The 23854-nt window shown below is 45.9% G+C and overlaps 2 protein-coding genes across 6 annotated transcripts in view; both read right to left on the bottom strand.

Moving 5' to 3' along the window:
- Nucleotides 1–52: 52 nt before the first annotated feature.
- Nucleotides 53–7346, bottom strand: trap1 (TNF receptor-associated protein 1). Its single transcript, XM_041957403.1, has 18 exons — nt 7167–7346; nt 6397–6567; nt 6217–6299; nt 5881–6021; nt 5428–5499; nt 5120–5280; nt 4902–5011; nt 4725–4798; nt 4221–4376; nt 3815–3935; nt 3610–3679; nt 3331–3478; nt 3026–3211; nt 2804–2942; nt 2627–2712; nt 2095–2240; nt 1912–1984; nt 53–1069 (listed from the first exon to the last, which is right to left on the bottom strand). Exons 1-18 carry the CDS (start codon nt 7285–7287, stop codon nt 968–970), a joined length of 2160 nt encoding a protein of 719 aa, XP_041813337.1. The 5' UTR covers nt 7288–7346; the 3' UTR covers nt 53–967.
- Nucleotides 7347–8119: 773 nt separating this feature from the next.
- The window catches only part of crebbpb (CREB binding protein b), a 34670-nt gene continuing 18935 nt past the window's right edge, over nt 8120–23854 (bottom strand). The window contains exons 4-31 of one of the 5 annotated variants that reach the window (XM_041957397.1): nt 23528–23780; nt 22424–22537; nt 21376–21621; nt 21162–21261; nt 20588–20725; nt 20348–20465; nt 20003–20177; nt 19786–19848; nt 19325–19446; nt 18743–18931; nt 18186–18569; nt 17781–17954; nt 17304–17478; nt 16895–17013; nt 16537–16776; nt 16311–16399; nt 15248–15358; nt 15037–15093; nt 14850–14927; nt 14642–14709; nt 14408–14558; nt 13453–13599; nt 13248–13361; nt 12973–13138; nt 12418–12585; nt 12000–12161; nt 11529–11810; nt 8120–11424 (exon numbers count right to left, since the gene is read on the bottom strand). In XM_041957397.1, the coding sequence (XP_041813331.1) occupies nt 9133–11424; nt 11529–11810; nt 12000–12161; nt 12418–12585; nt 12973–13138; nt 13248–13361; nt 13453–13599; nt 14408–14558; nt 14642–14709; nt 14850–14927; nt 15037–15093; nt 15248–15358; nt 16311–16399; nt 16537–16776; nt 16895–17013; nt 17304–17478; nt 17781–17954; nt 18186–18569; nt 18743–18931; nt 19325–19446; nt 19786–19848; nt 20003–20177; nt 20348–20465; nt 20588–20725; nt 21162–21261; nt 21376–21621; nt 22424–22537; nt 23528–23780 (6495 nt within the window). In that variant the 3' untranslated portion in view covers nt 8120–9132. The remainder of the gene's footprint in view (nt 11425–11528; nt 11811–11999; nt 12162–12417; nt 12586–12972; nt 13139–13247; nt 13362–13452; nt 13600–14407; nt 14559–14641; nt 14710–14849; nt 14928–15036; nt 15094–15247; nt 15359–16310; nt 16400–16536; nt 16777–16894; nt 17014–17303; nt 17479–17780; nt 17955–18185; nt 18570–18742; nt 18932–19324; nt 19447–19785; nt 19849–20002; nt 20178–20347; nt 20466–20587; nt 20726–21161; nt 21262–21375; nt 21622–22423; nt 22538–23527; nt 23781–23854) is intronic. The other 4 variants (XM_041957401.1, XM_041957399.1, XM_041957402.1 and 1 more) reach the window with 4 other exon arrangements.

Raw genomic sequence — 23854 nt, 5'->3', positions numbered from 1 at the left:
ATGAATGGTTGTTTACTCACCTTACTGGTAATGCACACGGGACACCAACAGATACATTTTAGGCTCACCGCTAATTTAATGCCAATTAAAACCTGTTGAGAATCGATGTTTGACCACTGACAAGTTGCATTTGCTACATCTACAATATACACACTGTGAAACAGCTTTTTCATTTGACCCAGATTGCAGATATTCAATTTGTTACAAACCACAGAAATAATAATTAAATAACGTAGAAAAATGAAACATTTTGGAGGGCTCGTTAAAAAAGAGAACAGGAAGTGAAAAACGTTAACAGCTCTATTCAGCAGTGAGGACGGAACCGTCGGTGATCAAGTCTCTTACCGCTGCAAAGCTCTAAAACACAAAACTCCATGTATCTGTAGCTGTTGTTCCACATGGTATTTCAAGAGGATTTTGAAATGTGATTCTAGAGATCAACATTTTTTGCCTGACAGACTTTTTCCTGCTTTTTTCTCTTCACATCTACGATGTTTGTGGCTGGTTTTCATCCAGATAATTTATGATGTGGACCACACTGAGCCTGACGGTTTGTTTTTGCAGCACCTGGTCTTTAAAACAAAATGGCAATTTCAGAAGAATCTCTTACATGGCAAGGCGTGAAAGTCAGTGACAACCTTCATGACCAGCCGTTTATGGCACATCCTCTTAATATCAGTACCATGTGAAACACAGCTGAACACAGAGCATAAAGACATAGCAGTGTTTGCAGAGAAGCTTCCAGCAGTTCATCTTCACTCCATCTGAGCATTTCTGTGCTCTCAAAAAGGGAATGAAGTACTCCAGAGGGGAAAGAGAGGTGATTTAATGGCTTCAGATGAACAGTGGCCTGTCATACTCTCCAGAAACTGCAGATCTCCACCTTGAAAGGCCCTCCAGCTTCAGTCTACAGGCCACTGTGATTTAAACCAAGTCAGTCTGCACTGTTCACGTCTGCGAGGAGCTCTCAGTGCTTCTCCAGAGCTTTAGCCAACAGATCGTTCAGGCGGGAAATCATCGGTCGGGGGTCATCGTTCAGGCCCGCTGCGATCATGCCGTTGTCGTAGATCTGCAAAATACGGATAAAGAGAATTAAATGTATAAAACTGCAGACTTCAAAAGATAGTGAGCAATAATATCCCCCAAAAACATCATCAGTCAACATTTTTAATGCATCACTGTAAACATTGATATGCTACAGTCAGAAATTGTGAAACATTCATGATATTAGTTGTATTCATTTCCCAGAATGTTTTTCTGTAACCATTGCCAGAAATATGCTGGCACTCAAATAATCAAACTCAAGTAGACAGCACATATTAAGGCTGATTGTTGATAAAGGCCAAGTTTAAAATAAATACATAAACATTGAAGCGAGGTACTCTAGTACCTCACCTGGTCACTGGTAACTTCAGCACGATGTGCATTTCCACAACACTGATTCCATCAGTAAAACAACACTGTCACGTCAAACTCTTACTCTTAGGAAATACTGTTTTCCTTCCTGTTAAGCCACTGTCAATAATCTTAGGACTTCCTGCAGATGTTTCAAATTAACAAAAGCTGGAGGGATTGTGCCTTTTGAGCTGCTGAAATACTTTTAATGTGAAACATCGGTGCAGGAAGTGTTGAGTTTTACTGTCGGTAACTCAGCCGTGGTCGAAAAACATCACGATGGAGGCGAGTAAGTGAACAAAAGCAGCATTTCTGTCAGAGGAGAGAAATTTTGGGACATGACCTTGTTGTTGGACTGCTGGAATCTGTGCTGTGGAAACATGATCCTGAATTTAACAAGACAACAAGGAAACACTGAGGGAGCTCTCAGTTTCAAACTAAAACCGGAGCAGATCAGAAACAATGAGGCCTTCTAATTAAAACATGTTTCCCATATCCAAATCTGACCCATGGTACCTGTTCCAGAAGCAGACCAGCCAGTTCAGAGTCTGTGTCCTTCAATGAGTGCAACTTCTTGATCAGACTGTGTCTATCAGATCGTCAAAAAAAGTTCAAGTCAGTGAGAGATTGACACAAGCATACATGATTTTAAGTAATAATTCCATCCAACACACACACACACACACCTCTCTCTCTTACCCTGAATTGATCTCCAGTGTGGGCTGCAGGATCTGAGCTCTCTCCTCAGGGGTGCGGGCCAGCTGCTGGGTGCGGAGGAAGTGGCGTGCAGCACCCATCTCGAGCACTGTGATCATAGCTGGGTGGGTGTCCAGCCGAGGAGTCAGCTGAGGGCCAGATGAGGAAAAATTAAAGCTACACTGAAGACGTTTTCAGGCCAGTTACAACCCCAATTCCAAAAACCTTGTGTTAAATGTAAGTTATTACAAAAGCAAACATTTCCTACTGCTGCAGCTTCATATTAAAAGCATTTAACTGGCAAAACACAAGTTGACTTTTATAGTGAAGTAGTCACAGGAAATGCAACATGTTTACAAGCCAAGGGTCATTTTTAGTGTTTTTTGGCAGTGGATCTGCTTAACCAACTCCTTTGAGTTTCACTGTGTCCTGCTGTCTGCAGACTGCAGAGGTGAATTCAGGACTGATTTCATACCCGGAAAAAACATCTGAAGCCTCGAGTAGAATTAAAAACCATCGTCAGTCTCATCTTTACCTTTATGTTGGCGATGCGGGGGCCCAGAGCATTCTTCATCCAGGATATCAGGTCGTCGGCCTGCTCCTGCGTCAGACGCTCGGAGGCTGCAGAGGAGGAAATAAAACAGCAGAGTCAGGACCACAGACACGACGGCGACAGCTGTCCTTTAACTGGACATATGAGCGAGGAGCAGACCCGGCTTGCTGTCCTCAAACTTCTCCTCCTTGTAGTGATCCACCACGATGTCGGTCTCGACTGAGATCATCTTCTTCTTGTCAAACTCTCGGAGGTGGAGGAGGGTCAGCTCATCGAACTGCTCGTAGCAGAACAGCACCTGCACGGGGAGGAGAAGACTGCGTTTGACTGCGAGTTCTGACCTCTCTGCACACATTGGCTTTGAACCCGCCCCCCTCTTACCTCCATGTCTTTCTGTTTCATAGCCTCGTAGTAGGGGGAGTGCTCTGCAAGGTGACGGTTGGGGGCACACAGGTAGTAGATGTTGCGTGTGCCAGCCTTCATGCGGGAGGCGTACTCCATCAGATTGGTCTGCTGGCCCGCCGGCAGAGCGGAGGACTCGAACCTGAGCAGCTTTGCAATGTCCTCCTGCACAGAGACAGCAAGGGGGGTGGCGTCATATTTCTCCAAACATTCTGCAACATTTTTAGGGAAATTATGGAAAGCTGGTTGTTTTTTTTATAGCTCTTCCCGCCAAGCGCAGTCACCTTGACGTCTTGTTCCTGGGTGGTGACGATGCCCTCCCTCATGAAGAGGCCGTAGTCCTCAAAGAACTTGCTGTACTTCTCCGGCTCCTTCTTGCTCTGGTCCAGCAGGAAGCGGATCACCCTCTGCTGCAAAACGTCACGCAGCTTCCTAAAGCCATAGGCGAAGGCAAAAATCAATCGGTGGATCGTTATGGGAGCGCAAGTAGAGACCTGAGAAATGTGTTGTGAATTTATGACTAAAGAGACGGTAAATACTCCTAAAAATGTAGATTTTGGTACCTGATGAGGACGCTCTCCTGCAGCAGCTCTCTGCTCAGATTCAGCGGGATGTCCTCGCTGTCTACCACACCTGCACATACACACACACACTCACAGGTTCAGCTCAGCAGCCCTGACAAATCAACACTATCTTCCCTTTCATTTGATGAAATCATGGATGTAAAAACAGAGCAGAGTGAAAACAGGCACTCGGGAGGATCCAGACCTCGGAGGAAGCGCAGCCACTTGGGCAGAATGTCGGTGGCTTTGGTCTGGATCAGGACCTTCCTGCTGTACAGAGCCACACTGGAGCTCATCTCCCTGCTCACATCGAACATGCTCGGCTTCTGTTGGCAAATTAAGTCCTCTTATTAAGACACAACTTCATTTTGACTCACCACCACGGGAAAAAACAGTCTGTGCATGGAGAGAATTAGATAATGTGATCTTTAACACGGGCTGGCTGATCATTTCAGGTGTAACACAAGTGAGAAGTGGAAATGTAAGAGAGAAACATGGCGAGACTGTCGCTCAGCCGCACAGTGAAGCGCCATTTCAAATAAAGCGCCGGGTGTGTGCGTATAACAACACATTACACCCAAACCAAAAGCACCCAGCCCTGAGCTCCTCACCGCTTCTGGGACGTAAAAGATGCTGCGGATGTTGAGCGGGGCGTCGGCGCGGTAGTGCAGCGTGTAACGCGGCTTGTCGTAGCTCTGGGAGACGTAGCGGTAGAACTCCTCGTGCTGCCACTCGCTGATCTCCTTCGGCTCCATCATCCACAAGGCCTGGTGGGAGACAGAGGTCAAACAACAATTAATACAGACAACAAAAAGAAATCCCACAAAGGCAATTATGTTATTACAGCGATGAAGCTTATATTTATGATTCACAATAGTAGAGCAATATTAGCAATAGCATTTATTCCCATATAGAACATCCTCCATTGTAGAAATGTATTACAAAACTGCTTCAAACCACCTGAGCCAGATCTGATGTTTAATATGAGACACTATGCTGTGATCCTTGAGATGACGCCTCCTCTGTTTTTTGCTTTTATTATGCAGCGATGTCATGAATTTTCCATGAATGTTGTGAATCTTTGCATTAAGGCCAACAGACTCCGCAAGGCTCACCTGCAGAGTGTTGAGCCTCCGTCCGTTCAGGAAGATGGGGAAGCTGACAAAGTTGCTGTACTTTGTTACGACCTCTGAAAGAGACACAGCAGCTTGTAATCACACGCGGTGATGCACTGAAGTGGTCGATCGCTGCAGTTATAGTTATGGCCGCTGGAGCGGCTCCAGCTGTCGTACCTTTCACTCTGTCCTCAGAGGCGAACTCCTTGCAGTCGTCCTTGAGGTGCAGCACGATCTTTGTTCCCCGTTGAACACCGCTGGCTTCAGCGATCTCGAATACTCCAGAGCTGAGGAAGACAGCGACAGAAACATCTGGTTTCAGTCATGTCACAGACGTGGTGTTCATGCACTCTTTGCTCAGCTGTTGGATTCACAATCCCATCCCTGCCTCTCACCCATCTGAGGACCACTTGTATCCGGGTGTGCCGGGCTCAGCAGACTGGGAGTAGACGTCAACGCGGTCGGACACCATGAAGGCAGAGTAGAATCCCACCCCGAACTGACCAATGATGGTGCTGCTGGCCTCTGCCTGGTTCTGCAGGGCGTCCAAAAACGCCTGTGATGTGGGGAAGCGATGATTATTATGACAACAGGATTATAACATTATAAACACGTCTGACATTCATAAACATGAACTGATGGATTAACTGGACTGATTATTGCACTTATTGTGTATGGACACTACAAAATCTACAGCTGTCACCTTTGAACCAGAGCGGGCAATCGTCCCCAGGTTGGCCACCAGCTCCTCTTGGGTCATCCCCACTCCTGTGTCCTGTCGGAGAACACAGAATCCCAGTCACTCAAAAAAGTCAACACAGCTTGTTGTACCACAGGCCTCCTCTTCCACACTAATACTGGTTCAGGCCTCTTTGTGTCTAACATGCATTCTACATTATTCTTCCTTTTTAAAGCAGGGGTTGGTGGATACAGAGGCAATAGAGAAATGCTGATTCTTGTTGCTGTTGTTGTTTTTGCATACTTGCTGTAATGTGGTGACACATCTTAACCAATAGACACAGCACAGCCCGCAATCAGCTCCATAATCAGTGCAAAATGGCTATAATGTTGCAAGTTTAAGGGGCAGAAACAACAGGTAAAACTGTCAAAAACAATAATACAATCAACCACAAGTCATGCAGAGTCATGGGTATACCTGAATGGTGAAGGTGCCCTTGGTGCTATCGGTCTGCAGGTGGATCTCCATCTGAGCTGTTTCTCCACCTGCTGTGATCAGTTTGTGGCGCAGCTTTTCCAGAGCATCGCTGCCGTTGGAGATCAGCTCCCTGATGAACACCTGGTGGGATGTTGGAGAGCCAGCAAATCAGCCGCAGAAGAACAATTAGAGATCATGAACTGAAATGTCGGTTTTGCTAAGTTGTAACCTCTCTCTCTCACACACTCTCACACTCACTCTCTCTCTCTCTCTCTCTCTCTCTCACACACACACACACACACACACACACACACACACACACACACACACACTTACCTCTTTCTCTGAGTACAAGGACCTGGCAACAATGTCAAGCAGTTTTTTCGTCTCAGCCTGGAATTCATGTTTGGAGAAGCTACCTGCATGGAACGGGGTTGGAATAACATTCAGGTTATCTTATCTCTACCAAATGATGTGCTTTGTGCTGTAACATTCAAAGAGCCGCTGTCACAGCACCTTGTACCGACTCTGTGTCAGTGATGATGGTGTGCAGAGGCTCCTCTTCAGGCTCCTTCTCTGCCTCCTGCGTGCTGTAGTAAGACTGCTGGCTGAAGCCGAGGCATGACCGCTGCGAGCTCCACACTCTGGGCCGACTGCTCCACCTCTGCAGCTGTCCAGCCTGCAGGTCTGATGACAGGAGGATAGCATGAGAAATCACATGTAAGGCATGTTCAGAACCACACTGATGGGTGCAGACGAAAGCAATGCATGGAAAAAGATAGCAAACAAAATCAATAGCGACTTAATTCTTGTCGTTTTCATAACTAAGAGATGCAAAGCAAGAGTGCTGGAACTTTCAATTGATAGTAATTTAGACAGATTTTTGTAAGTCTATCTTAAAATCGTCTTTAACATACATGTGGTCATGAGTAGAGCTAAGTCTTATACGTGCACCTTTATTTATGACTTGATGCTGATTTGCTTAAACTTACTGCCTGGTGTCTTTGAGTAGATGGTGGTCCGCATCTGATTACTCAATTAATTGGTTCAGTCTGATGTAATGATGCAATAACTGAGTCTTGCAAGAAATCCATCGATTAGCATTCATCTGCCGCTGTTATGTAGTTTCTAAGTGATTTATTAGACTCACACAGCAGGTCCTGGTGTTACACTACAGGCTGGTAAATGAAGCGTTTTGCTGCAGCAGAGTTCACACGACTGTGATCTTGTGGCTGTCACGTCACAGCTGGAGAGGCTAACTCGGCAGGCTAACAAACACAACTTACCTCCAGTGACGGGGCGCGAGACAGTTCGGCTGCTCAGCCCTCGCGCACATGCAATTAACCGTGAGTTGGCCCTCTGGGGGGAACCGAGAGCGAAGCGGGCCAGCGCGAGGCAGCGGGACATGATGACAGACAAGGGGAGAAGAGGACGACTCGACTGACCGTGGGACACACGCTTAACGACAGCGGCACAGGCAGGGCCCGCGACTGCGCCTTCTGATGACGTCAACAGGGAATCCATCACAGTGCCTGACGAGAAAAATGATTCCACTGATTGTAAATTATCTCGTGAAAACAGTGTGAAAGTACACGGTTTCATTTCGTTAATACGCATTAAAAAACCTGTTAGTCGTGTCTGTACCAATTTATACATAAATTGTTAATCTGCGATTCTCAGTTCTCAGTTTGCCCTTCAGGATCAAATGGTAATTTAGCAATCTTAACAACGATATAAACTCAATCGAGAATATTTAAAATTATGTCGATAAGTTTGCGATCTTGATGCTGTCTAGAGCTGAAATTATTATTTGATGAAGTCATAATTGAAATTAATTTAAATTCCCCCAGTGTGTGTGTGTGTGTGTGTGTGTGGGGGGGGGGGGGGGGGGGGGGGGGGGGGGGGGGGGGGGGGGGGTAGGGTAGTGAATAGTGTTAATTTTATAATTTCATATCAATTGGAAGCCATTTTTCAAGCAAAAATGTTTAACATTTGATTGTTCCAGCTTCTAAAATGTGAGAAGTTTGAGCTTTTCCTTGCTTTGCAATACAATACACATAATGACTGTTTCTTGGACACAAAAAATTAAAAAGACATGATCTTGGTCATGTTTTATAAAGCAAATAACTCAAATAAATTAGAAATTGATCTGTAGATTAGTAATGAAAATAATGATTAGTTTCAAACCTAATGCTGACAACAGAGTTCTCACCAAACAGAAAAAAAAATAGAAGCAGAGTCTGTGGCACACAGGTTTATTTAACAATATGGTATATAAGTACGAAATGAGCCATTTGAACCAGTTTGTACAGTGATTTCATTCTTATTTTCTGCATATTTACAGTACTGTCTAGCTGCATGATTTACATTAGAGAACAGTTCATAATCAATTCAAGTGTAATGCAAGAGAGAAAATAATGCACAAAATTCTCTCTGAACACAAATCAGCAGTCAAACAAGTTAAATTCCCACCACAGGCAAAAGAGGTTCAGGATTTTATGAGAATTTCTTCAGACTGAGGGAGAGACAAAGCAATTTTTTAAACATTTGCAAGACAATTTCTGGGCCCAAGCCAGTAAAAAGAACATTCCGGCACCTGTGAACATTAACAAGCTTCAATGCAGGTTTCTCTTACACCTGCCTGTTGTGTTTGGGTGTGTGCAATAGTTCCTAGATCTATACAAATATGTTAATCTCCCATAGACTCTGCAAACAGGAAAGAAATTAAGGCTTTCCCAAAGGCAGTCCTTTTGAAAAATGGCATATTAGAATAAATTAGCCAGGAACAGAGAAACTGAGCAAGAGGTGAAAACCTGGCAAGAAATTCCCAGACAAATAACTTTACAGTCTTCTCAACACAAATACGATATCAATTTGCAAAGGTACAAAATAAAAAAAATTGAATAATAAAATGAAATATTTTTGTTTTGAGAAGTTTTGTTAAAAAACGTCAATACCAGAGCATAACAAATGAAAAACAAATTAAAACAACACAAAGACCAGGGCAAAGTCTTGCATGACTGGTCTGAACCAAAAATATATTCTTTGTGTCTTTGTTGTCTTCTTTTAAACAGCAATTATTAAATCACTCTGTGTGTTGGAAGAAAAAGCAGTCCCTTGGTTTAAGGAAAGTTCACAGTCTGTAGGCCTCATATGACTCATTTGTTTGTATTTACTTTAGCTTTTTACATCAGCAAGTACAAAAATTTCTCAGCTGAAAACAGAACAAGGCCTTTCTTCTGTCACAAAATGCTACAATCCTTCAACAAATTTCTCCAGCGTGTCTCCCGTTGTGTCACCCACCATACCCATGTCATTATTCAACCCTCCTCTGTTTGGTGTGTTAAGTTGCGGGAGCATGGCACTCTGCTCAGGTGTTCCCATGTGTCCCTGCTCCATGGATCCTGACATGGGGCCTCCAAGACTGGGGTGGGGAGAGCTTGAGTGGAGGGCGCCGTGCTGAGGTGAGGGCTGAGGCTGTATCCGTGGGGAGGGACTGGAATGCGGGGGCTGCTGCGAAGGCGGACGGGGCGATTGCACTGGAGCTGGGGAGCGTACTTGGTTTCCCAGGGTGTTTGCCATTGTCTGGCCAGGTAAGTGAGCTCCTCCCTGGGCTTGACCTTGGAGCATGTGGGGTTGTGGACTCATCGAGTTAGCCTGCGCTGGAGAGCCCATCTGTTGCTTTAACATCTGCTGCTGCTGCTGCTGCTGAAGCATGCGCTGCTGGAGGAGGTTCTGGGGCCCATCCATGCCCATGCCCGGTTGGCCCATTTGGGACGCGGGAGGAAGCTGTCCCATGGGCCCCCCACCTCCTTGCATAGCCATCTGCTGCTGCATACGGAGCTGGGAGTAGCTTGCTGGCCCTGGCTGCTGCTGGGGGAACTGACCGTGGCCTTGAGGCATGCCTCCCTGCTGCTGCTGTGCCTGCTGCTGCTGCATCTGCTGCATCCTGAGCAGCTGCTGTCTGCGGTACAGTTGGGGATTGCCGTTTTGAGCAGCATTCATCATCTGGCCTTGGGGACCCATAGTTGGCATGCCCTGGGACCCTGCTTGCGGAGGAGGCTGCTGTTGAGGTGCCATCCCTGGCCTCTGCACCTGGTTTGCCATGGCTGCAATGGCCTGCATTCCTGCCTGGGACCCCAGCATGGCCTGGGGGGTTTGCTGCTGTGCCTGCTGCTGTTGCTGCGGCTGGTTCGCCTGGTACTTGGCTGTCCTCTGTTTAATGAAGGCGGCCATGAGGTGGGGGTTCGACTTGAGGATGGTGAGGACCTGCTGTTGCTGCTGCGGGGAGCTGGGAGATTTGAGGGTGCGCAGTAACTCCTGCAGGGCACTTGGAGCAATGTTACCAGGTATGCTCCGTGGCATGTTATGCTGCTGTGGTGTCATGCCCTGCTGAGAGGTCCCCTGGGGAGGCATGACCCCAGGCATTTGGAGACCCTGTTGCTGGGGCATCATGGGCCTCTGCATGAGCTGGCCCTGCTGTGGCATGGGGGTTCCCTGAGCCTGCTGTGGGGCCATAGGGCCTTGTTGAGGAGGGACCTGCGGCTGATGACCCTGGGGATTCTGCATGGGATTCTGCATCCCTGGACCCCACTGCCCCTGCTGCATAGCCTGCATCACTTGGGGGCCCCGTGGTCCCTGCATCATCTGCATCTGGCCCTGCATGGGCCCTATCATTCGTGGGTGGTTCATGGGCATCCCATTCATGGCATAATTCTGCTGTTGCTTCGCCTTGGCTACCATCTCGATCTGTCTAGCCACCTTCAGGGCTGCCAGTAGTGGCTGCTGTGGCTGTGGCTGCTGTGGTGGCTGAGGCTGAGGCTGCTGTTGATGCGGCATGTTAGGCAAAGGTGACTGCTGCTGATGGAGAGGGGATGACTGAGGCCCTGGTTTGCCCTGCGGGACTGGTGTTGGGGGCTGGCTGTTGCGGCCATTGTTCGGGAAGCCTTGAGCAATATTGGCAGGGTTTGGTGGCTGCTGTTGTTGGGGCTGGTTGGGCATAGGCTGGGGGGTCTGGGGTGTATTAGGCTGCTGCACAGAGTTGGGGGTGTCAGGGGCAGCTGAGGTAGGTGGAGATGGCATGGGCATACCCCTTCCAGCCATGGTGGCCATTCTGCGACGCATCATTTGAGCCTGCTGGAGCCTGTGCTGAAGCTGCTGCTGACGGAGTTTGTGCTTGATGTTGAGACAGAAGGGAACGGGACACTTGTTCTCCTGACAGTGCTTGGCGTGATAACAACATAAAGCGATGAGTTGCTTGCACACAGGACAGCCACCATTGGTCTTGCGCTTGCAGCCCTTGGTGTGTTGAACCACTCTCTTCATCTTCTGGCATGAAGGCAAAGAGCAGTTGGCATTGCGGCACTGGCAGGCGTGGACCAGGGACTGGATGCAGCGTTGGATGCTGAGACGTCGGCTCTCCTGAGGGCTCTTGGAGGCCTCTCCACCCTGACCGTTGCTGTCGTCGTCTATACCCAGGCCCCACTTCACCATCTGGTGCTCATGGCCCTTAGTGTTGTAGCAGTTAATGCATAGGTCGTAGTCCTGGTGACAGGTAAGGAAGACCACATTATGGTTAAGTCAAAATCAAAATTAAATTGCTTTGGTACAGGTTTCAAAATATATATGTTAAGAGTTACTTTTCCTACCTCGCAGACGGTGCAGTGCCAGCGAGTCTCTACATGGTGCTTGCACTCGTTGCAGGTGTACACAAAGCGGTCTTGTCCCTGGTTGTGCAGCTCAACCAACATACACATTGTGCTCCATTTGCACCTTCTCAGTGAGCTGAACTCCCAGTGCTTGTCCCTGGCCAAAGTCAGAAAGGCATCACGGCCATCCATCAGGTCACAGGTCAACAAAGGATCTGGGTCCATGATGGGTGGCAGGTTGTTAATGACTGGCCCGGCATGGAGGTGGATAACAAAAAACACCTGGTAGTAGAAAGGAGGGGAAACATGTCAGTTTTTTAAGAACAGCTAAAGTGTGCGGTAACAAACTGCCAACTCTCAGTCCATCCTATGTGACAAAAATTAGTTGCTGCAATGCTGTACAGAATGGCATTTTTAATTATGAGGAATGGACTGTAAAAAAAATCTGTTATTGTTGGTAGGGCTTCCCACCTCCTTATGCTTCTCCATCGTGGCGTACAGCTTCTGGGACAAATCATTGGCTACATTCGGCATCCCAGGCTTTTTCTTATTGGCTCGACTGACGCTGCTCTTGTTTTTGTTGGTTTTCTTGTTATTCTTCTTTTTGGCATTCTTGCTGTCAGCGTGGGCTCCCTTGAAATAGATGGACATGAACATTTAGAGAGGCAGAGGTTGCACAACAGGCAAGATGAGGTTATGCAATTAAGCTGAGTGGTTAAACAATGCCTGAGCGACAACTGAAAGCTTTTATATAATGAGGACTTGAGGATGATAAAATCTGGGGTGAAACCGAGGCCTAAGCACAAAGCTGTTGATTTTGGCATAACAAGAGCATTCCTCTTACAAAAGCCATCTGAAAATACTCACACCGCGTATCCATTTAACTCACCTCTGTCGTCTCAGAAGAGGCCGTGTTCTCCTCTTTCTTCCTCTCCTCCTCCTCTTGCTCGAGCTCCTTGATGCTCTCCTCCAGCACATTAGGCCAAAAGTCACCCTCAAAGTACGGCAGCTCATAGGCACTGGTCAGCCTGTCTTCTGTCGCCTGCTTGAAAATGTCCTGAACGCAGACACAGAAGACGTCCATCAGGCGAGACACTAACATAGCTCATAAAGAAAACGTCGGCAAGTTTCATTAAGCTGAATTTACAACTTTCAACAGTTTTTTGATGACTAACTTAAATGTGAGATAATGTTGCCACTGAAATTAACATAAAAAACAGCCTAACTGGAGATTAGCCTGAACAATTTAACTAGATATCGTCTAAAAAATGGTCAGAATTGCAGTTTTTGTTGTCAGAATTTTCGCAATAATCTATATCAAACACAAGGGGGTGCCCACCTAACCACAGCTGATACCCACACCTACTCACTGTACAGTTATAACTGGTGGCAAAATTGTTAACAATAACTGAGAAAATTCTGAGAGACGTGATAATTTTCTGACCTTGTAATCATGCAAGATCCTCTCGGCGAAAGCCTTGTCCAGCATCTTTCTGTACCACTCTTGAAGCCTCTTGGGCTTGGGGATCTTCTGGTCAGGTGGGTGGCAGTGGAAAATGTAGTCATCCCCTTCACTGGGTGGGCAGGCCCAGATGTGACCTGTCACATACCTGAGGACAAGGAGACTTATCAGCCACTTAGCACTTGCAGGAATGGTATCTACAGTATCAGCTGGAAGGGTGTAAAACACCACACTGTGTAAAACTCCTCTGGACTTACCCCAGTTTCTTCACATACTCCAGGTAGCCTATTAAGATCTCATGGTACACTGCAGTCCTTAGCATACGTGGTTTGAAGAAGTGAATACTGTCGAGGTATGATATGTAAACCCGTCTGCAAAGCAAATATGGATAATTTAATCAAAGAGCAATACACACAACATACAACTACATAAATATTTCTTATTTTCTTGCTTTAGTTTTACCTGGTATTTGGAAAGGGGCATTCTGAGCCGTACTCCTGGACGTGCATGCCGAAGAAACAAACGTCCACTCCGTCTATTTCCTCAAATGCAAAAAGTGCTTTGGTTCTGTAAGGGAAGCTCTCCACCATCTCGCCTGAGTCCACAAACCTGTGGAGACAGAGAGGCATTAGCAAAGTTACAACCAGCTATTATTAATTGCAGAGGAAGAGAGGGGGAACTATTTTGGGCCCAAGACTCAAGAGCGCTCCTGAATAATTTCCATAGTCAGGTAGGTCTTTCATACATGTTGGCTTACTTGGATATTAATATTTACATGACATATGGACACCTGTGCTGCAATTGCAATTAATTTTGAGGGCAAATGCTTAGCAAGAAGCCACAGGGTTCATTTTTAGTTTATTTACATTCTTCCAGCATCAGAAGATCAGCACAATGGAGATCTGTACGGAGGGGGTCATCAACACATTTCAACCCATGGCCTATGAGTTCAAGGTGCTGATGATATAATCATAAGATCCTTGGTTCAAGTACAGCTGGGCACCTCATATCATCACTACTCTCCCCTCATCCACTGTCACCTCTATACCATCTTTATTAAATTAAGAGAAAAATGCCCAAAACAATACTTTTAAGTAACAACGCAGTTTTATCAAAACCTTGTGATGTGTTAAACATGATGTTGAACATGCTCATTCACCTGATGTGACTTTGAAGACTCTAGCATACATATCAAATGCTTGACACATCAAAAACACAATTATCAATGAGTAGACAGCATTTAAATAATCCCTAAGGTCTCTCCAGGTTTGTTCTTAACTGGTACATGATGCAGTTTCTCACCCGGGCTTACAGTAAAAAAGCAGCCGCACAGTGAAAACTACCATGTTGTTACAGATTGAGTAAATGCTACTACAAATTAGGAGAGATGCTCTTTATCAGCAGGCGAGAACCTTACCTAGACTTCATGCCAGGCTTAATCTCCACAGTTTTGTCCGAGCTGGCCACCACTCGCACAAACACTTCACCGGCCTCTGGGTGGTTCTGCCTTTTCAAGTACTTATTCACTCTGTCCTCAATGTATGTCCCCAACCTTGTAGACTGCAATCCTTTACAAACAAACACATTTAATATTAATTCACATGATTAAAATAAAGGAATATTCATTATCGCTTTACTATAGGTAACTTACGTTTGGCTGAAAACTTGTTCTCTTTTCTTGCTTTGCTAGACTTCTTCAGACAGTTGTCACAGATAAAGCTAGAAGAAGAAAGATCAAACTTATTTAGTGTCAAGATACAGTAACTCTGGCAAAGTTCCTGTTGAATGAATTCTCTTAAGATCAAACATGGATGACATATCCCTAAAGGACTGGATAGTTGTCTAACAGCCAGACTTACCCAGATGGCCAAATGACGTCATAGTGCAGCACGCAAATCTGATGCATCTTTCGTCCACAGTCTTTACATTCAACAAACCTACAATGACAGACGTTTGATTTTTCTGTGGTTTCTTTACAAAAAGAAGCTTCACTGACGTCACATAAACAAGAGCCAAACTGAAGTTGCTCCCTAGAATAGTACTCACGGTTCTGAGTCCAACATGTCGTTTTTCTTCTTTTCAAACTGCTCTTTTGATATCATCCTGCACATAAAAAAGAATGAAGAGACAACTCAGTTCATGTCTGCTCCTGTGATTGAAACTCCTTTCCACAGAATGAAGGCCAGAGAGAAAACCGCCTGATAATCTCGCAAGATGATCATCAGGTGTGTTCGGCCACCCTGGCCTGGTAACTTACGTCTGTGGCTGTGCCGGGTCGTCCCCCAGGGTCACACTGTTGCCCTGGATCTCGTTGAAGCACTTCTCACAGAAGTGATACCTGTCGGCAATAAGGCCATATTTGGGTGAACTGCAGCCAGCACACACAGTAGCAGCACAGGCAAACCGGCGCACAGGTGGCAGAATGCAGAGTAAACGGGGCACACGGAAACAACCGAGGACAGAGCATGGCCGGCGGACAGACGGAAGGACACACACACAGGCAGAGGTACAGGTTAGTCACAGTTGAAATGATCATGATCCGGCCTCTCTCATTCAAAATGGAACAGAAATGGGGGAAACGTGCTAAAATATTATGTTAATGAACATCAACAATGAATGAAGGTTGAACAGAAACTACTGCATGTCGACACGACACCATCTAGCTGCATGCTGGAATAAAAAAAACCAACAAAACAATTCATTGTAAAATAAAATAAGCAACATGCATTATGAGCTGATGAAGTTTTTATCAGGTCATGCTGGGGGAGACAGAATGAGTGATGATGCAAATACAAATGTGCGCGTCTAGTAGGGAAACTGTAAATTCATTTTATTGATTTAGTCCGAACACTTTGGGTCAAATGATAAAACCTTGCCGAGAACCTCTTGGTCGATATATGAAAATATCCATTAAATTCTCATAAACACTCTTTTTGTTGGAAGTCTTGAAACCTAAGTTGGTTAACCTCACAGCGTTTAGTGGCGAGTATCTGCAATAATTCAATGGTGTTGCATTGGAATGATATTGAGGTGCAGTAGCAGATCATTCACAGCAGGGGGCGCTTTGGTGCTGGTTCTCTGGCACAACAGGCAACGCTGGGCCTCATCATGCATATTATGCTTGGCTACAATACACAACTCTTAGTGGCGTCTGTGACTGCCCTATAAAGATAGGATCATCATGTGAAACTTTGAGTGTGAGAGCGTATCATTTGCCATGTTTTATATTTGAGGGTCAAGCTGCTATCTTCTCTTGATAGCCCCCCCTTGCACCTTTTTACCCACCTCTACCAATCCACAGAGCTATCATAAGTTTTTACCTGTTCTGGTAGCTGTAGTAGGTGCCATCCCTGGAGATGGTACACAATTGTTTGCCATAACAACACAGCGTCTGAGGTGAGAACTCGTACTGTGGAAAGACAAGACAAAAATAAACAATTCATATCATTGCTGTAAACAGGTTGTATTCAACTCAAGCTGAATTGAGCCACATACAGGGAAAGATAAAGATTTCTTGTGTTAAATTCCCATCCAGTATTGTCTCACCTTCCTGCCGCAGCAGTAGCCCAGGCCCTGCATGACGGGATCAATCTCTGCTTCAAACACTTCTGCCAGTTTGGTGCAGTACTTGTACACACGGGATGTTTTACGGTTGTACAACCAGGCGTTGTTGAACATGAGCCACACATCTTCTACATACTGCCATGGCTCCTGGTACTGACCCGTGTCCAGCTTGCGCTTGATGGTGGATAAGTCAATGGGATTCTTCACGATTTCAAAGTAGTCCTGTGCAGCAGGGGGTAGAGACATTTCCACGAATGAGCACACCATGCTAAACAGTATTTCATGTGGGTCTTGTTGTGTCTGAATTAAGGTATATGTGTGTATACTTGTGGATACTCACAGGAATGCCCAGTAGCATGGGGTCTACAGGTTGTCTGAAGGGCAGTGACTCTGGGTCTTGCCTGTAGAGGGCCTCAAGTGTCGGCATTAGGGCTTGTCTCAGCTCCTCTGGCTTGAAAACTGGACAGACAATAATTATGTTGTCAGCAACCAAAAACAAACACCACACCGGTGTCTGTAACTGCACTACTTGAATTTGAGGTTAACTGTCAAAATGCACTGTGACAAGCCCTAACTGTACCCACAGGCAAATAATTTTACTCTTCTTCATTCACTTCAACATGAGAGAGATTTATCTGATACTGTGATACATTTTTTAGCTCTGTGAAACACATCTTCTAATTTTTGCATCACAAACTATCATACTACACTATATTGTTATGAAATAAAAATGAGGTCTGTGTTCTCACTTTTCTTGCGGTTCTGAGTGGTGGAGTTGGCTGAGGTGCTGTTGGCCTCCTCCTCTTCTTTGGGTTCTGCCTTCATCTCCGGCTTCTTCTCCTCAGTTTCCATTGGTTCCTGCTTTGGCTCTACTGGATCTGGCTCCTCCTTCTTCACCAGCGGGGGTTTGGTTTCATCATCCTGCTACATGAACACAACCATGGTCAACCAGCCATCCTAGAGAGCTGAGTCAAGAAACTGTTAAGTACTTAATGCATTTAATGGGAAGCATAACACTGTCCTTTAGGTTGATGAAAAGACACAAGTCAAAGTTAACTTATTTGGTGAAGGACAAAGTTCCAAATAGTAATCAGGGCATCAAACAGCAAATGTCTTCAGGTCTGACAAACAGACAGAAGTGTGCTTCTATCTATCTCCTGCCTCAAAAATGCATTTCTTACTTCTTAACTTATGACTGAATTGTCTTGTAAAAATCATCAGCATACCTCCATTTTTATATCCGTCTGCTTCTTCCCAGAGTTGCTGTCCTCTTCTTCGTCTTTTACTTCAGGTTTGGCTTCAGTGCTGCTCATGTCCGGCAGGGTCTGCTGGGAGTTCAGCTCGGCCACAGAAGCTGGGGTGGGCACTCTGTTATCTATACTCGCTGCTGCCTGGGACAACTTCAAAGAGAGGAGGAGGAGAGATTCTGGTCACAGTGCTGTTAATTTATCAATCGAGTCACACTGGCAAGAAGCAACGTACAGATTAACCATCAGTGATCCTCTCTGTAAAAGTAATTTCCCTTTAATATTTCTTTAAAAACTGTTTGGTCAAAAGCTTTAACAGGAGCTGACAAAGGTGTAAGCAATTCAAGAGCTACAGTCACTTTCCAGCAAGAACTAGTATCTCACCGGTGTGCTGGGGTGCTGTGCCTGTACTGAGGTGGGCTGCTGCATCTGGCTGGGGGGTTCTGTCTGAGGCTGAAGGGGTGTGAGCGGCAGGGAGGGGTCAGGGGGTGTGCCCATGGCTGAGGGGGGACCAGGAAGGCTACTAGGTACGTGGGTTGGGGTGGATGAGGGCCCACCCGCAGAGGCTGGGGTGGAGGGCTGCGGCAGCACCTGTGCCTGTGCAGGAGCATGATGCTGCTGCTGCTGCAGCTGCTGCTGAGGTTGGTGGCTGGCAGAGGCGTTGGGTGGCGGGGTGGCACGCAGGGTGGGCTGGGCTGTGGGGCCACAGGGCAGCTGGGAGCCAAGGGATCCCAGCGCATTCAGAGGGAGGTTAGAGTTCTGTGGCTGCTGAAACAAAGAGGGATGCACAGTAAGCATACGAATATGCACCATACATAGAGCAGCACACATAGTGACACTCACAAGGCTGCGTTCAGACATGAAAAATGCAAGGAGAACTGAAAATACTCAGAGCATAGAAAATGTCAGCGTTTCTCTCCACACAGCACAATTCTCCTCACCTGTGTGACCGCAGTCTGTGTTATGGGCTGGCCCAAGCCTACGTTCACATTCATTGCTCCACCTGCTGCTGCAGCGAACTGGCCCTGAGGCAGGAACTGGCCCTGGTTGGCTGGCTGAGCCACCATGTTGTTAGCATGACTACCCATCATTCCTTGAGTCTGAGGCATCCTTGACGGGGACATGCCCATCTGTAAAAGAGAAGAGAGATGAAACAGAAAAATCATTATGGCAGCATTCAAGTAACATGAACTAGGTGAATGGAATGCAGTTTGCATGCATGCATGCATGCATGCATGCATGCATGCATTACAATAGTCTTCTGAATGGCCAGTGGCGTAACTTGACTTAAACTTAAATAAACAGTGTGCTGAATCAAAACATGGCATGGCAACTGCTCTAAAGACAGGATGGAACACAAAGGACACAGTCAAGAGGAGTGAAAAGTGGAGGAAAGAGCCAAAGAGTGACTGAGAAAAATGGAGCAAAAACTGAACAAATTGGGGACAAACACTGAAAAAAGGTTCCAAGAAGAGCAAGTTTCAGAGAGCAAGAGAGAGACACTGATGAAAGAAAGATCTAACCGCTGGGACGGAGCTCATGTTCATCTGCTGTGGATGGTTCATGGGGGACGGAGCACGTGCTCCCATGGGTGCCTGAGACATCTGCGTATTCTGCATTGCCATTGGGTTAAACTGATTGATTCCTGTGGGAATAGATACACAAACACACAAGTGTTTACCAGCTCATTATACTTGGGACTTGTAATTTAATATTCCATGTCCTACTGGGCTGGCAGAGACAATGAACTAACTCATTTAAACATCACAGCTCTGACAAGTGTATTCCACTTTAATTGGTTAAACAATACAGTGTGCACAGGAAGCTAAAGCACACTTTACTGTTGAAAGGCTTATCAATTTTATGTACAACATTTAAACATCAATCCTTTAGCAAATCTAAGAATAAGCAAGTTTTGCCAAAATAGGACAGATGGAGTGTTTGTCCCTGGAGTACAACTGCTAAGCAAAGAGCAAACATATACCTTGGGGCACCTGCATACGGTTCATTATCTGATTTGGCATGTTGGGCATAGGCACAGGTCCATCTGAGAGAAGACAGGATACAGCAACATTCATTTATAAGTCGCTGTCAGTTACAGACATGCTGCTCTCATATCAACTGAGAACAGCAGAATAATTAGAAGAAGCTGATAATCAAGAACCCTGAAGTGTCTTTGTGTAGAGAGTTCGGTTACTAACTGGGAGGTCGGACGGCCTGTCCTGGGCCCATGGCGTTGGGCTGAGCCATACCAGGCTGCTGAGGCCCAGCTGTGCCCACCATGCCAGGCTGTTTCTGGAGCCGTGAGCGCCTCTTCTCCTCCAGTTCCTTCTGGATTTTGTAGATTTTCTCGGCCAGGAAGTGGTAATACTCATCCTAGTGGGAAGACGAGAGGAAACAAAAGGCAGACAAGACATTTTGAAAACAATAGTGCATGTGTTTCTAAGGTCTCTGGGTCAAGTTAAAATTCTCTGCTTTCATAGTGAGAAAACCAAAGAAGACAGGTCGCTCATAATGGCGTGATTATAAAAAGTTGAAGAAGTTACCCTGCTGTTAGCCGACTCGTACATGTCACCCTCAACCTTGCGTGCATATGCCACCAGGTTCTCCATTCGCCGGTCCTTCAGTGCTGCGGGGTCTGGGGTGGGGAATATGGCTTGTACACTGAAGAGAGACAGCAGAAAAAGAAAAAAAAAACTCAACAGCCTGGTGCATCAAGTTCTATCCTGTTTTCAAATGACAGCCCTCAGGTATTTATCATGCATCCATTTCATTGCTGGACTTACAGTTTGTGCACCAGGTGAGTGCGCAGGTCCTGAGTGACATGTTCATGCCAGGCCTTCCTTACCCCTGAAGCAGAGAGAGGGGTGGCAGTGGGCAGGTTTCCCATGCCTCCTGCTGCTGACCCATCTGGCATCAGCTGACTAAAAGACACAGTGAGAAAGAAGCTATTTCTAAGTTTAACTTCACAGAGAGTTTCAGAAACAATAATTATGTGAATATAATTTAAATTTACATTGTTATAAAATATTTCTGCCCTCCAAGATACAAATTATATCTCAAGAGAACATAAAGGAACATAGCAAAGACTGAGACCATGGATGGTCATTTGCCAACAGAAGATGCACTGGATGGTGATTTGGTTGAGAAGACCAAATGAAAAACCATAGGCCTCATTATCTTAACTAACTCCCGGTCTATGAATTAAATGGCAGCTACATCACATTAGCTCCGGTCATCATTTACAAGAGGACACTCATTGTTGGAGCATACATTTCCTAGGAAGGGCATTACAAACAGTGGGTGCCTTTTTAGCAAGGGCCTTGTTTTGTATGACTTATTGAGGATGAGAATGCTCACTTGTTGAGTGTGGATGGTAAGGAGGAGTCGGAGTGCATGCCAGACTGGTCTGAAGAGGGGACACCCATGCCTCCTGCCATCTGGTTCATCTGATTAGTGCCTGATAAACACACATTGTCGTCGACAAGAAAATGGATTAGCGACAGTTTATAGTATTATTACAACTTGTACATAATCCTCTTAAATTGGCAGTGAAGTCTTATATATTGAGTACCTAGTGGGTTCATATTTCGCAGCTGCTGGTGCTGGGGGCCCTGGGGGTTTTGCTGAGCAGGGCCCTGTCCCTGGACCTGAGCAGGGGACTGGTTCCCATACGGCAGGCCAAGGGCAGCATAGGCTCTCTGCATGGAGCTGGGGTCAATGTGTGTGGCAGCACTGTTGATGGCTGTGGCACTGGGCTGGCCTGGCCCCACCGTACTGATGGCGTTCTGGAGGCCAGCACCGGGGGAACCTAGCATGGCTGGAGGGAGAAGACGAGGAAATAAATACATTGTTTGCCAATATCAAACATTTAATTAATAGCCTATAACAGCTGAGGAGTAACTGCTGCTTCTAGTGTGTTCTAGTCTGTATCCTTTCTGACATTAAATGAACATATATGAATATAAATAAAAAACAAAAATAATTAACATTTGTATACTTATCAGAATGAAAAAAATAAGCATGAAAAAAGTATATATATCTTTACATAATTTTTTTCTGTATAAAGAAAAAAACCTCCATCGCTGTGCAAAAGAACATGTTCGTGAGCAGACTTCCATCTAAAATCCCTGCACTGCTCCCTGCTGTGTTGATTGCTGACAGGGAGCACGCTGCCTCTGTGGGGGATTTAAATCTGTCAGAGGGCCATTTAACCAATCAGAGAGCACGCAGTCCCAAGACCCTGCCCCCACTCATAGGAGAGCCGCGGCGCCCCTCCCCTGGGTGTCACATTACAGGCCCAGCCTTTCTAGAGGAATCCTCTCACTGTTGGAGCTCTCGCAGTCGGCGAGCCAGAACAGAGCTGTGGCAGGGACACACAACCTGCAGGTGGCACCACTTAACGCTACACACGCTGACTTGAGGTCCGCTGCTGAGTGTTAACTGCTTTGCTGAACAGCTAACAAGGTAAGGTTTTTCCCAAAAAAAGACCACTACCAGAACATATTCAAGCATCTATCAGGAATTCTTTGTTTTCTATTAACTTCTAACTTCACTCCTATGCATTTTAGTATGGATTTGCAAATGCATGAGAGAGAAGAGGAGCTGCTGGAGTTACTCACGTTGCTGGTTCCTCTTGTCACTTGCATTCTTCAAAGGCAGGCAGACCGGACAGTCGTGCCGCGTACAGTTCTTCCAGTGGGAGATGATCTGCCTGGATGATGCACAGTGAGCCACTGGGGACAAAATAAAAGGGAAATAGAGACATAGATTGAGCCATGGTGGCAAGTAATTCAGCAGTGTCTGACAAGTTAAGAATTTAAAAAGACTGTGAAAACACACTAAATTCATACACCACTTCATTTAACAAAGTAAGTGTTGACTGAGTAAAGTAAGACATAAAATGGCTTGATAAAGTGCTCAAACCGAGCACCATGTCAAGTTTAAATACAGCAAAGTCACAGAAAAGTCTGGACTGCTACAGTACAATGTGCAAACAGCTATTTAAAGCAACTGTTGTAAGCAGCCATAAATGCATCCTTGTATTCATTTTAAGCATATAAACAGTATAAATATCAGAGTTCATCAACCTGGGGTCCCCCCCCCCCGACGACTCACAGCTGCCAGAGGGAAGTTGCTTGCCGCCAGGGTCGACAAGGAAATGGAGTACAACCATTATGACATCAGATAAAATTCATGCTTGCTGATGTTGTGAGTCACTGGGGCATTTGGGGCTTAGTGGGTCAAGGGGGTAGAGTGGCTCTATTTAAGCAATTAAACACCAGAGCTTACTGCTTTACACTGTGCAAAACTGCTCTTTTAACACTGTGGTTACAAATAATCAGTTTTTTGTTGCTTGCTGTTGACTTATAATAAGTCCTCTTACACCATCCATCTTTGTGCGTCAACAACAAAGCAATTTAGTTGTTTTGTTGATGTTTATAGTTCATAAAGCTCAATATGCAATTTTGCTTAGGACAATATTACAGAGTGTTTATATGAAGATCTGAAGGCAACAGGCACTTGTGGAAGTTTGGATAAACTGGAAGCTACAAAAAGTCACCAACACCTTTAAAGCTTCTGGCAGTGTGGCCACATCAAAAGCTCTGATGGTGCCATTATCCCATCTGAATAGAAATTCTTACCAGGTCAATTTTTTTGCTCAATTCTTACGGTGATTAACAAAAGATTACGCCATGCTCTGAAAACACATCACTTTCACTCACCCTGGCAGGACTTGCCAGCCTGGCAGTGGGTCATGTGGTTGAGGACGTTCTTCATGGTGCGGCAGTGGGGCAGAGTGCAGGCCCTCACCTCCCCGTTGGCCTGTTCCCGCCGCTGGCACTTGTGTGCATGGAGCAACAGGACCAGCTGCTGCTGAATAAGTTTGCGCTTCTCAGGGTCGGCCGTCGGGCCCGCGGACACACAACTGGCCCCGGGTACCATGCCCACCGAGGCTACCTGCTGCTGCATCTGGGACTGTGAAAGAATGGCAACACACAGACATCAGGCTCTCCTCGTTTAAGACTTTCGAGTTTTAAGTAAAAACTGGG

The sequence above is a fragment of the Chelmon rostratus genome, chromosome 17 (assembly GCF_017976325.1).
Source record: "Chelmon rostratus isolate fCheRos1 chromosome 17, fCheRos1.pri, whole genome shotgun sequence".
Lineage (NCBI taxonomy): Eukaryota > Metazoa > Chordata > Actinopteri > Chaetodontiformes > Chaetodontidae > Chelmon > Chelmon rostratus.
This window is presented reverse-complemented; position numbering and strand designations above follow the sequence as displayed.

Coding starts and splice junctions, on each gene's coding strand:
- trap1 (XM_041957403.1), bottom strand. CDS start 7,287: ATGTCCCGCTGCCTCGCGCTGGCCCGCTTCGCTCTCGGTTCCCCCCAG. Junction 6,022..6,216: donor CCTTGTACTCAGAGAAAGAG/GTAAGTGTGTGT, acceptor ACATCCCACCAG/GTGTTCATCAGGGAGCTGAT. Junction 5,012..5,119: donor TACAAGTGGTCCTCAGATGG/GTGAGAGGCAGG, acceptor TGTCTTCCTCAG/CTCTGGAGTATTCGAGATCG.